The sequence below is a fragment of the Phocoena sinus genome, chromosome 3 (genome assembly GCF_008692025.1).
Source record: "Phocoena sinus isolate mPhoSin1 chromosome 3, mPhoSin1.pri, whole genome shotgun sequence".
NCBI lineage: Eukaryota > Metazoa > Chordata > Mammalia > Artiodactyla > Phocoenidae > Phocoena > Phocoena sinus.
The window spans coordinates 153,579,912-153,593,938 of NC_045765.1; the positions used below are offsets into that span (position 1 = coordinate 153,579,912).

At 33.8% G+C, this 14,027-nt stretch overlaps 1 protein-coding gene across 1 annotated transcript in view; it reads left to right on the forward strand.

Annotated features, from left to right (window-relative positions):
* Nucleotides 1–14,027, forward strand: part of LOC116751349 (cadherin-10-like) — a 124,047-nt gene that overhangs the window by 59,120 nt on the left and 50,900 nt on the right. The window contains 4 exon segments of the mRNA XM_032627134.1: nucleotides 7,708–7,897; nucleotides 7,900–8,001; nucleotides 9,527–9,646; nucleotides 10,201–10,368. Of these exon segments, the coding sequence (XP_032483025.1) occupies nucleotides 7,708–7,897; nucleotides 7,900–8,001; nucleotides 9,527–9,646; nucleotides 10,201–10,368 (580 nt within the window).

The following is a 14,027-nucleotide window of genomic DNA, read 5'->3' on the forward strand; positions in this document are numbered from 1 at the left end:
AGTCATTTTCACAACGTTGATTCTTCCAATCCAAGAACATGGTATATCTCTCCATCTATTTTTATCATCTTTAATTTCCTTCATCAGTGTCTTATAATTTTCTGCATACAGGTTTTTGGTCTCCTTAGGTAGGTTTATTCCTAGATATTTTATTCTTTTTGTTGCAATGGTAAATGGGAGTGTTTTCTTGATTTCACTTTCAGATTTTTCATCATTAGTGTATAGGAATGCTAGGGATTTCTGTGCATTAATTTTGTATCCTGCTACTTTACCAAATTCATTGATTAGCTCTAGTAGTTTTCTGGTAGCATCTTTAGGATTCTCTATGTATAGTATCATGTCATCTGCAAACAGTGACAGCTTTACTTCTTCTTTTCCAATTTGGATTCCTTTTACTTCCTTTTCTTCTCTGATTGCTCTGGCTAACACTTCCAAAACTATGTTGAATAAGAGTGGTGAGAGTGGGCAACCTTGTCTTGTTCCTGATCTTAGTGTAAATGCTTTCAGTTTTTCACCATTGAGGATGATGTTGGCTGTGGGTTTGTCATATATGGCCTTTATTATGTTGAGGAAAGTTCCGTCTATGCCTACTTTCTCCAGGGTTTTTAGCATAAATGGGTGTTGAATTTTGTCAAAAGCTTTCTCTGCATCTATTGAGATGATCATATGGTTTTTCTCCTTCAATTTGTTAATATGTTGTATCACATTGATTGATTTGCATATATTGAAGAGAATATAGAATTTAGAATTTTATAGCACGCTCTGCTAAGAAGTCTGACCTGCTGCAGGGTCTTGAGTAATTTCTAATGGAGTCTAAGAAACCCCCTCAAACTGCAGGATGATCCAAGATTGGACTCATTAGTCAGTGTGACCCAGAAGCACAAGGCCAACTTTCAGTAAGCTGCACCCTCAGAAGACCAAAGAAGAAGAGGAATCTCTAGCTTTTGAATCTGGACGCCCCCTGGAGTTTGTACTCCTGGGGGAGATCTCCAGAGAACTCTGTCAAATGTAGAAAACAAACCACTTGATTTTTTTTTTCCAGACACTAAATTAAACAGACAACATTGCCCATCAATCATTTAATCCTCTATACTTGCTTCTGGTCCCAGAAAGAAATTGTTCAGAGAATTGTTTATTAATCTAAGTCATATATATGGGGTATTTTAAAATTACTGTAGTTGTTTTTACAGTCCATTCCATTGATAGATAAGCTTTATTTCTCCTCTCCATTTCTATTTTTGAAGAAAAAATTGTTTCACTGGGATTCATAAAAATTGATGTATATTTTTCTATATCATTAATATTAAAATAATGCTCCATCTTACTGTGTAAATGTCACACACTCCAATTCAAGATTTGCTCCCCCTCTCTCCCTTTTTTCCCCTAGTCTCAACAAAATGTGTAACTGCTTATTTATTTCTGACCAGATTGTGTTTATTTGCTTTAACATGCTTTCAGCTGTTTTCTGGTGCTAGACCATCTTCACTGGTATTTTTTTATTGGATGCACACTTAAAGTTACTTGGTTCAATGCCTTATTTTCCATTTGATATTATATTACTCACTAGAGCAATTAGAGCAAAATACTAATGATGATAGTACCAGAATAGCATAGCATATTAGCCATATTCTGGATTTTTTAAAAAAAGAAATACAGACTATATTGGCTGTTTGAAAGAACAGCAGGCATAAAATTATCACTGTACATTAGAAAATCTATTCAACAATTTCTGATGCTCTGAAGTTAATGAACACACACAAACAAGATATTGTTAAACTCAGATTGTGTATCTTATAGTCCTTTGGATTCATTTATCAAAATGTATCCTTCAAAGAACTAGTCTAACATTATAAATACAATCCTAATATAATTCTACAAATATAATTCTTATTTTCTCTGCTGTCTTTTCCCAGTGTTGGGGATCAAACCAAATACCAATGATGACCAATATTTAGAAGTGTATCAGTATTCTGAATGAGAAAGAATCTCACACAGCAACATAAATTCCTCTGAACTAGTAATCAGACTTTTACTGGCAGTATTGATAGATACATTTTTTTTACGTTTTAAAACTTGTTCATTTTTCTTCCAGCCAAGGGGGAAAGTATAAGATAAAATCTTTTATCAGTTATCCTTTTGGTAACAAATTACTTAAATTCCCTGTACTTCATAGATCAATACTTTGATTGCTTTTATAGTATTTCCAAACTTAATGTGAGAAACTGAAAAAAATGAACTGATATTAAGAAGTAAAAGTTCCACCAACAAAGCACTGATCCTCAAGTGTAATCTTAATTTAACTCCTGTGTGATAAAAAATTGATTGGATCTCAGTTTCTTCCTCTTAAAAGTAAAGATGGCCTTAGACTATATAAGCCACAAGACTCCTTTTAGCTTACAAACTTCGTTTTAGACAAATATATTAAAATGAATGCTTTACATGAAATGTTATAAAAACCTGCCACATTTAAAATTACTAGGCTTTCATTAAATAATTTGTTGTTAAAATATTTATTTAAATTCAGTGGATTGTTTAGTTTTAATTATTAAACTAATCAATATAAGCAAATGAGTTATAACTAACCACATCCAAATTTAAAAAGTTAAATAATAGGAAAATGACTTTTAAATGTACAGCATAGTACCAGTTGTTCTGTTTTCATTGTCATGTACCTTGCCATGTCCTTTATCTTCTTGTGAATTTACAAGGAACACAGCAGGTTGTGAATTTTTAATAGGCTTTCTTCAAGGAAAGAAAAGGTCAGTATTAACATAAAATTCTTCTTGAGGATTTGTGGCCCAAATATTTCACACAGGAGAACAGGGGTTACTGAGGAACTGAAGCCACAATAATCTGATATTTTTTTCTATGTTTAAAGAAACCTTAATATCTCACATAATAAAATAGCACAAGGTCAAATCAATATAAATTTTATTTCAGAGTAGACGCTTTAAGTTATTTAGCACTTGATCCATAATCCCACTTCTCAATAACACAAACAACTGATTTTGTTTAATTAAATATTTAATAAATCCAAGTATTGATAACTAATAGCCAAATGAAAAAGGAAGAGTAGTGGGAAAGCTACAGTTATAAGGACTAACCCCTGTCTGATCATTGCTTAGTAAATGAGTTGGAATGTAAAATAAAATTTTATCACACACACAAGGAATGACAGCGAGAGACAATACCAGGATAAGGAGGGAAGAGTATGCAAAAGAAGAAATAATTACAATAATAAAGAGAAACTTGAAAAAGAGAGAGGGAGCTTAGGTGGAGGACTATAATTAAATAACTTTGTCCATTGGTCTCTTTCTGTAACTTTTAGAAAATCAACATCATCATCATACCCCTTAGTAGTTAACTCTGTCTCCCATCAGGTTCATCTAGGGCAGAAAGCAACTTCCCAAGTCTTAGGACATCTAGAAATGCATGTCGCTGCCTCATAGTACATATCTATTGCATTCTCTTTCCTTGTCTAATTCTCAAATATGTTTATTTAAATAATATTTCAATAACATAGACTAATGTCAAGCCCCCAAATATGGTCACTTTTTTCCTTTTATTCTAGTGTTAGTGTTCCATTGTTTCCTCTGTAAGCAAAGAAAGTGCTTTTTCTTTTCTTTTATGCAGGCTCTCACACAGTTCAAGAAAAAATTATTATGTCTGGTTTCTTAAAAGCAACACATAAATTCATAGATCTAATTTGTTTCTCTTAATTATAAGGTAGAAATCTTTTCATTTCCGACTCACGAAACCAACAGTCCAGTTTCCAACCCTCATCGCTTTGATTCCCAACTATCATGTTCAATTTTCTAATCCAACGGAAACTGCCACTCTATGTGGTCCAATTACAAGATTTAATTTTCACTCTCTGTAGTATAAGTGAAGGTAAAAATCCTGCTGTGATTCATATTCCAAAACTGAGCTTTATAAAAATTAAAATATCACTATACTAGCAACTTTTTTTTTTGCACATCTAACCGATTAGAAGAGAACTGGTCTTAATGATTCCCATCTTGTCTTATTTCCTTCTCCACTCTGAATCTACCTTCTATATTCATCCAGTGTCCTTTATGAGGTGTAAAATTTGTAAAATGCAAAAAAAAAATTCCCAGGTTTTAACCTCTACTCATTCTTTATCACGTAACTTAGGTGATATATGCTTAAGGAAATCCTCACTCATTCCTGTAGGCTAGCTTAGGGACTATCCTGTGAAACTCCATTACACACTGTGTTTGAATCTTCCATAGCACTAGGATGGAATTGTTCATTTACTTTTAGAGCTACCTGATTCTTATGAGAGTAAATAAATATTTCTCAATTAAAATTGTTGAATGAATAGACAATAAACATCATAACTGTCTAGTACAAATCACAAAGTTATATGATCAGATGATTGATAATATCAATAATCTTTTCTTGAACTATTTTGATTCCGAGACAGAATAAGAAATATGCAATGCTTATATCTGTCATTTGGAAAATTGCCAGATCATTGTACATTTATATAATTGGAAAGTTTCCCAGCAACTATGTGCATTTCAGTGACTAAAAAGCTTCTAACTTGGGCTTCCCTCGTGGCGCAGTGGTTGAGAGTCCGCCTGCCGAGGCAGGCAACACGGGTTCGTGCCCCGGTCCTGGAGGATCCCGCATGCCGCGGAGCGGCTGGGCCCGTGAGCAGTGGCCGCTGAGCCTGCGCGTCCAGAGCCTGTGCTCCGCAACGGGAGAAGCCACGACGGTGAGAGGCCCCCGTAACGCAAAAAAAAAAAAAAAAAAAGTCGTAAGACTGAAGGCCTCTCACTGCTGTGGCCTCTCCTGTTGCGGAGCACAGGCTCCGGACACGCAGGCTCCGAACGTGCAGGCTCAGTGGCCATGGCTCACGGGCCCAGCCGCTCCGCGGCATGTGAGATTTTCCCGGACCGGGGCACGAACCCGTGTGCCCTGCATCGGCAGGCGGACTCTCAACCACTGCGCCACCAGGAAAGCCCTTCTTGTGACTTTTTGAGAGTAGTTCCCTGGACAACACAGTCATATGTTACTTCTGAGAGCTGTTTAGTTAAAAGCAGATATTTCTTGTTTCTCAACCTTACTTTGTTGTTTATGAATAAGTAAAAATGCAGTAAAAAATTATTTGTTACCTGACTTCTATATCTTTTTCTCCAAAGTACATATCTATTTGGAGTTTTTTTTCCTATTATATCTGTAATACTGAGTTATTTATCCAAAAATCAGAAAAATGGAGTTTGATCCAAATTTAATGGCTAAATGCTGATTATTACAAACCATTAACAAAAGTATAGACTGCTTTTGTAAACCCAGCAGTTGTATATAATATATTGTATTACCTATATATCGTATTACCTAACCAGTAATAAAATATATTGGGGAGGGGGTTAAATATTTATTTAAGTTAAACATTTTTGATATCCACATAAAAATGTTTTCACAGCCAAGTTCATTGATATAAGCACCTATAAAGAAAAAGAAACTTTCAAATAAAGAAACAAAATTCTACTTTAAAGAGAATATAATCAGTGTAATACTTCTACAGGTAAATAGATTAAAATTTTTGTTGATTTAAATAATCTAAAGAGCAAAAGTCAAATCTACTTAGATAAATATCTAACTCTATAACATTTTGCATACTGGAAGGATATTGTCTCCGTTTTTATTTTTCTAGGCTACAGGTCAGTATGCCTATTCCAATTTATGACTATATTTTGTATGAATATTAAAAATACAACATGCTACAAATGAACTTATTTACAAAACAGAAACAGACTTACAGACATAAAAAACAAACTTATTACCAAAGGGGAAGGAGGAAGAGGGATAAATTAGGAGTATGGGGTTAACAGATACACACTACTGTATATAAAATACATAAACAGTGAGAGTTTACTGTATAGCACAGGAAACTATATTCAATATCTTGTAATAACCTATAATGGAAAAGAATTTTAAAAAAGAATATATAACAAAATCACTTTGCTGTATACCTGAAACTAACACAATATTGTAAAACTATACCTCAAATTTAAAAAAGACAACATGTGCATGATGATATCTAAGTTATAATATATGCTTTATCAAAACTTGGAAAATCTACACATTCTTTTTCTATTTCTTATCAGATAAAAAGCAAAATAGAAATTTTAAAGCATAATCTCTTACTAGAAATAAGGAAACATGATCTTAGCATTAAAAAAAAAATTATTGGTAAGGTGGTACAATTAGAGAAAAACTTACAATCCTTGTGTTTTACAAAGCCATTCTCTGTTCCTCCTATGGCTAAGTCTCTCCCTCAGGGTATGAATTCCATGACAGGCAGGGGGATATTCACATCTGGAACCTGCACATCCATTTCCAGACGATCCTTGAAGTACTTGGGACCCATTATTTCCTGCCCAAACATCCTTGAACTTGCTTCTAGGTCCTGGAGAGTCTCTTCTCCAAGTCAGTCTACCAACGGCCAGATTTACCCATTGTTATATGTGCCCTTAATCCTGAGGGCTGGCCTAGTGTGCATCTGTTAAAAAACTATATACAATCACCCCTCCACATCTGTGGGCTCAGTGTCTGTAGATTCAACCAACCACAGGTGGTAAACATAGTGCACAATCCATGGGTGGTTGAATCCATGGATGCTGAACCCATGGATACTGAGGGCTTACTGCACTATGCCATTTTATGTAAGGGATTCAAGCATCCTCAGATTTTGGCATCCACGGGGGTCCTGGAACCAATCCCCCACAGATACCACAGGGCAATTGTAGATGGAATTTGCCCATGACACGTGGGCTCCTGGACAAGCAGTAGCACTGGGATGAGATGTGGGTTAGGCTGATATATCCACATGAATGCATTTCAAGTTCTTTGACATGATGACTAGATTGTGGAAGATTAGTGTTGTGGGCATAAGCAAGGAGGCAAGAAAGAGGCTTGCCCTACATTGCATTGTTTCTACACAGAAACTTGTTGTTTTGCAGTTGTTAAGAAGATAGATTTGACAAGGTAGGAGACTAGATGGAGCATATTTTATTTTATAGTTTATTAATTTGATTTATAACTTTAAAGTATATAGGCAGGTGTTATATAGACATCTATTCGTACTCTTGCTCTGAACCCACAAATATTTCTGGGGCAGTTGTTTTCATTCGTGTGAATCAGAGAATGATGGGTAGGGCTTCTAACATAGAAGCCATGTCTCATGCAACTTTGCCTGTCTTACAGTTCTTAAAATATTGCTAATTCCCCAACAGAAATACAATAATTAAAAATAAGTTTACAGGAAATAAATTTCTTGCATAATATGAGAGTAAAAGTATTTTCCACTCAAAGAAAGAGATGAGAGAAGCAATGTTTACACCAGCATATCAAGACAAATGACTTATGTCTTTGTCAGGAGTTATTTGCCTACGGAAATGGTTATTTACCAAGCAAAGCAAAGAAAGGAGCTGTGTTTGGTTTATTTTTATAACTTTTTTCCATTTAGAATAAAAATCACACTGATATGTAAAAGGCTAGTCCTATTGTTTAAAGTATATAGATGAGTGTGATCATACCTATTCAACTCTCATTTCAAGAACTAAGATAACTGACCCCATTTTTCAAAGATGTGACTTGAGAGACCTTCTTTGAATTCTTTCTGCATTATGTATCTTTAGACATTATCATGGATATGCTCATTTTTATTCCCCCTAGCTTCATTCAGACCAAGATAAAGGAGATGGATCCCTCAAATATATTTTGTCTGGAGATGGAGCTGGTACTCTTTTCATTATTGATGAAAAAACAGGTGACATTCATGCCACAAGAAGAATTGATAGGGAAGAAAAGGCCTTTTATACTCTACGTGCACAAGCTATTAACAGAAGAACTTTGAGGCCAGTAGAACCGAGTCAGAGTTTGTGATCAAAATCCATGATATCAATGACAATGAGCCAACATTCCCAGAGGAAATTTATACAGCGAGTGTTCCCGAAATGTCTGTTGTAGGTAAGTTCATTTACAGTGTTTATGACGATATTCAAAAAGTATAAAAATAATTATCAAGAAATTCTTAAAATATTATGATCAATTACTTGAAATCATATTTGATTCCCTGCTAAGAGTACCTGTTTAATTTTCTGAATTATGAACGAGTCAGGAAAAAAAAAGGATTAATGCATTTCTAATTTTCTATGGGTTTGTAAGTTTCTACAGTACAATAAATAGACACTTCCTTCAAAAATCCAAGAAAATACCATTGACCTTCAGTAGAAAACTATGAAAATGCAAATTTTTGTCACATGGATTTGGAGAACAGTTGTGTAAAATCCTGACTCCAAATATAAGTACACTTAGAACACCACAAATGTAATCTAGAGTCTACATATATACTCTAGTCATAATCTGCCTAAAGAGTTTGTCTGGATTATCTAGATGTTATGAACATTGGAATTAATTAGATTTTCTATTACTTCATATTAAATATTTTAAAACATCCTTTCAATTTAACCATTATATATAAAACTCTGCTGATATAAATCTCTTATTCAAATAAACCAGTTGAAAATCAACAGCTAATCACAAACTGATACAGAATTTAAAGTTAGGTTGCAGAAGCAGTAAGACAGAAGGTGTGAAAAAACTGGAAGTATAACATTCAAGAAAATAGAATTCCTTTTTCGATGTAAATAAATGGAGGTGTATTTGTAGGCAAAGAAAGTTAAAATTGATTTCATGTTTTTGCTAAATAGAGAATCACAGAAAATTAAACATCAAAAAATAATAACATTTTTAGAGATAATGTATTTGGATTCAGTAGAATAGATAATTTCTCAAATGTGGGAGAAGTATAAACTGATGAAACAATTCTGATACATTTTTTCCTTGTAACAATTTTAATAGAAAATTTCCAACTGCAGTTCTCAAAAGCATGGTTCAGAGATTATTATTTAATATTTACTTCACTAAATCCCAAGGACTTTTGGCAATCACCTTAATATAAAGCCCTTTTATATATTTTGAACTTTATTAAATAGCTTCTAATAGTTCTTGGGACTTGGGGTCATCTTGGATTGTTTCTAAATTTAGAATTTAATCTATTCATAAAATCGTATTCTAGAACAGATGTTAATTATTTTTATAGTTAATTAGTGGAGAGAGAGAAAAAAGAGCATACTTACTCCTTTGTGATTAGATATGCCCTTTACACAAAACAAATCTGTTATATGGAAATGAATTTAAATATCAAACCCGAGCATTTGTAAAGTGTCTGCATTTATTATAATCTGATACACTGTAGCATTATCTATTGCATGCATGAAAATACACCTGTTGGCTAAATAAAATATGTTGTTGAATTCAAAGTTTACCTACAATACACTATATATATATTATTTTCATCTAAATTATATATGAATGTTTCTTTAAGAGGTCATTATTAAAGCCAAAAATCATTGAAGTCTTCCATGAAAACCAGTGCTTTTGCTCCTCCTTCTGGTACTGTGCAGAACTAAGCTGAATTTGGATACTTCAGGTACTTCTGTGGTGCAAGTCACAGCTACAGATGCCGATGACCCTTCCTATGGGAACAGCGCCAGAGTCATTTACAGCATACTTCAAGGGCAGCCATATTTCTCTGTGGAACCTGAAACAGGTCAGGAATCATGAATCAGTGTTTGTTCATTTAGTAGTCTTTATGATATTTATAAGTAAAAAATAAATAAATAAATAAAGGGCTTCCCTGGTGGCGCAGTGGTTGAGAGTCCGCCTGCCGATGCAGGGGACACGGGGCCACAACAGTGAGAGGCCCGCGTACTGCAAAAAAAAAAAAAAAAAAAGGGTGGGAAAATAAGAACAAAATCCTAACATTAATACTCACAGAAGAATGATGATGCCACAGTTAAAGATTTAAGAACTCAGAGTTGAATGATTGAGCGAGCAATGGGAATATACCTGCTTTTATGTTTTTGCATCTGGGTTTAGGGCACTAGACAGCACATACGATATTCTTTAGGAAATAGAAAAACAACACAAATCGGCAAATATTTACATTGAATCATTTTTACAATTTCTAGACAATAAAAATTAATAGCAGAAGCATTTTCATCTTTCAAAAATCACTACTATTTTGGATTTACAATTGTGAGTTAATCAACTAATAATTGAGATTTGAATGAGCATAATAAAAGTTTTTCCATTTTCTTCAAGGTATCATCAGGACTGCTTTACCAAACATGAACAGAGAAAACAGGGAGCAATATCAAGTGGTAATCCAGGCCAAAGACATGGGTGGCCAGATGGGAGGCTTATCAGGGACCACCACGGTCAACATCACGCTGACAGACGTCAATGACAATCCACCGCGCTTCCCCCAGAGTAAGCTGTCTTTAATGGTGTTTCTGCAGGGCAAAAGCTTTAGAGTAAAAACAGAAAAGAGGAGAAAAAGCAATTGTCAATCATTTCATTTAAAACAGACCAAAACTCTGCCACAAAAATGAAGAAAAAAAATAGATGTATATGCTGATGAATTCACTGTTATCAAAAGATAGAAGTTAAATATTTCAAACATAGTTCATTCAGAGACAGAGGAATCTATGATCACAAAACCACTCCATATATATATATATACACATGCAAGTTTACATATGTACTGTCTCTCTCTCTCTCTATATATATATATATATATATATATATATACGTATATATACTCTATCATCTAAGAACTATTTCTGTCAGCAAAGGAAATGTTTTATTAAAATAAAAACTAAATTATACTTTTACAATGAATGTGTTTATTTCTACTTAGAATTTAATAAGGAAGATTCTAACCCAAGGGTAAAGTTTTTCAATAAAATAACTAAGTTGCCATATTATAAGAACTTAGCCAGAAAGAACTACATGGGGGAATCTTACAAACTAATCAGACTTCCATTTAATATCACTGTGTCAGACTTGCATGTAATATCTGTGTTTGGAATGGCAGTCATACTAAAACATTTTGTATTTTTGATTTATTTATAGATTTATTTTGTGGTTTAGAATGAAACCTTCAAATTCTCAAAATAAGTCAAGAAGAGGTTAAGAACCATTAGCTTCTGACCATATAATTACATTTATTTATTCTCCTTTCTTATACAAATTTGGTAGACATGCAGCTAGAGAGGATGATATTGGGTCTCAATGGACACCGCCAAGACTCAGCCAATTTCCTGCTAATCTAAAAGACCCTTTACTTCAAGATGGAATCTCACGTTGTTAGGAAATGTGGCATAAAACACAGGCTTTAGTATGATCTGTGTTTTTAATTTTTAACATTTGCTGTGTATTAACTTCTAAATTGATCCCCCAATTTTAGTTTATTTGTTTTTTGCCTTAAATAACTTTGTGATAAGTATTAAAGTGTAAAAAGCAATAGCTTTTTGTGATATTTATATCTTTATACTAAAGACCATTACACAGAAAGAATTACAGTCTAAGAATTCACTGTATTATTTTGACTCTTTAAAAGCATTTCACCTCTTTTCTTGTACTATTTTTATCTAACTTTGATTATTAATAGTGCAGTGATTTTAGTTGAATTGTTTAAAATCACATGTGTGGAAGATTATAAATTCAGAGAGAATATTCTTGAGTGGACTAATCATATGCTTATGTATTTTTATGATATTTTATTAGATATTTAAGGTACATGCTCCTCAAGATTGCTACTGTGGTGTTTGACCCAAAACACTGAGAAGGGTGTTTGCTTATGCTGTTTTCAAATTATCAAGTTTCAACTTCAGGTTACCTTTAGCATCAGCAGGGAAAAGCAACCAATAATAAATCTTTATAGTTCTTTAGAACAGGTCTAAAGACATACCTCGTTGCACTACAATTTAAATTTCACATTTTATATGTATTTCTAACCACCTCTTAGCATGATCCTGTTACCAGGAGAATGGACATGCAAATACAGGAGAACAAACTGTTAAGTGGTTACATAATCCACAGTAAACAAAAATATTTGTGAAAAAAGTATTTTATGAGTAATAAATGACCATTAAGAGGATTATTATAGTTTAAGTTCTCAGGAACTTTTGTGAACCATTAGCTTACATGTGTCCAAAATACAGTCCATTTAAAAATTATACATTTGATAAGCAAATTAATAGATTCTAATTAAATGGAAAAACTAGACATTTGAAAGATGAAAATATCTGATAAAAATTCATTTTATCATTTTTCTTCTACTGTAACACCTTTATTAATTCATTCACTAATTACTTTCTTTTCTTTTGTTAAGTCAGAATTTGTGGTTGGTATCTGGTAGGCATATTACACAAGCCTGACATAATAATAATAGTAATAATTAAAAAAAGAAACAGCAATAGCATAACATGTTTTCTGAATGGTGTTTTTATGTCACCCTGTATCAGTTATTTACTGACCTACTTTATTTTATCAAAACAACTCACTGAGGTCAGTATTCTGATCTCCATTCTACAAATGAGAAAACGAACATTATAGACATTAAGGCCAACTGCAAGTAATAGCAGAGGTGGTTTGAAGTCCATGACCAACTCCAGATGTACAACACAATATATTATGAGAAGTTTTAGAGCATCCTGTATCTTGTCTCATATTGTTTAATTATAGATGGAAACATAATTTATGGATCTTTGTTTTCTCAATTATCTTTTCTCCTATGAACATTTGCAACCATATCTTACTGTTGGGAACACTCAGTCGTGGCAATTAAAATGTTACTTGATAGTCTAAGTCACCTAACATGCGGAAAACTAGTTTTTAATTTCTCATATCATTTCATTAAATAGCCGAGGTTTGGAGGGAGTTCCACAGTTTATGAAGACCTTCATATGTAGCATATCACTGAAACTTGCAACTAACTTGTGTAGACTCATTGTTATTATCCTTATACCCAATATACGGAAGAAGTAAAGGAGGTTCAGAGTGGAAATAATAAAGAAGACAAACTAGTACTGCCTAATAGAAATATGCAAAACAAAAATGTGTGCCACAATAGTAATTGTAAATTTTCTATCAGCCAGATTAAAAAAATTAAAAAAAAATTTCTATCAGCCATATTAAAAAATTTTTCTATCAGCCATAAAAAAAAATAAGCAGGAGAGACATTTATTTTAATCATATATTTTAACCCAATATTATCCTTTAAACATATCATCAATATAAAACTTATTCAGATGTTTTACATTCTCTTGTTCCATAATTCTTTGAAATATCCTCTTTCATTAAGTACTTTCCAGTTACATCAAGGCTCAAGTCAGACTAATGACACTTCTAGTCAATAGCTGCATGAGGGTTAGTGGCTTGGCTAGTGGCTGCCATATGGGACAGTTCAGGACAGACTGTGGAGTCATCCTCTTGAATCCCAATGCTGTCTTCTTCACTTAGTAGCTTTTTCACCTTGCTCCATTGAACTGACCTTTTAGTAGAAAGGTGCCATTTCAGTGCCTTTCAGTAAAACTGGATAGCAGTGCCTACCCCATGGAGTGGTAAGACTAAATAATTTAAAGCAGGGTCCCCAACCCCCTACCAGTGCGCAGCCTGTTAGGAACCAGGCCACACAGCAAGAGGTAAGCATTGGGTGAGTGAGAAAAGCTTCATTTGCCGCCCCCCACCGCTCCCCATCGCTCGCATGACTGCCTCAACCATCCCCCCGACCCCATCCGTGGAAAAATCGTCTTCCTTGAAACCAGTCCCTCGTGCCAAAAAGGTTGGAGACTGCTGATTTAAGGTATATGAAATGCTTGACTCAGTGGCTGGCACTAGTGTATTTATGTGCTCAGTAATATTGATTTGTGCAAGTACTGCTGTATATTTATTATTTTTCAATATTATAAAAGTAAAGTCAAAACTTAAACTTTCATACAGATTGATCCAAATTCTACATTTCCCAATATGGTACATCTGCGGAAGATAAAAATCTCCACCATTTGGAGGGGACAAGGACAAGTGAAAGCCCACGTGTCCTCCTTCATTGTTTAGCTTATTTATTGTGTGGGTCTATAACAATC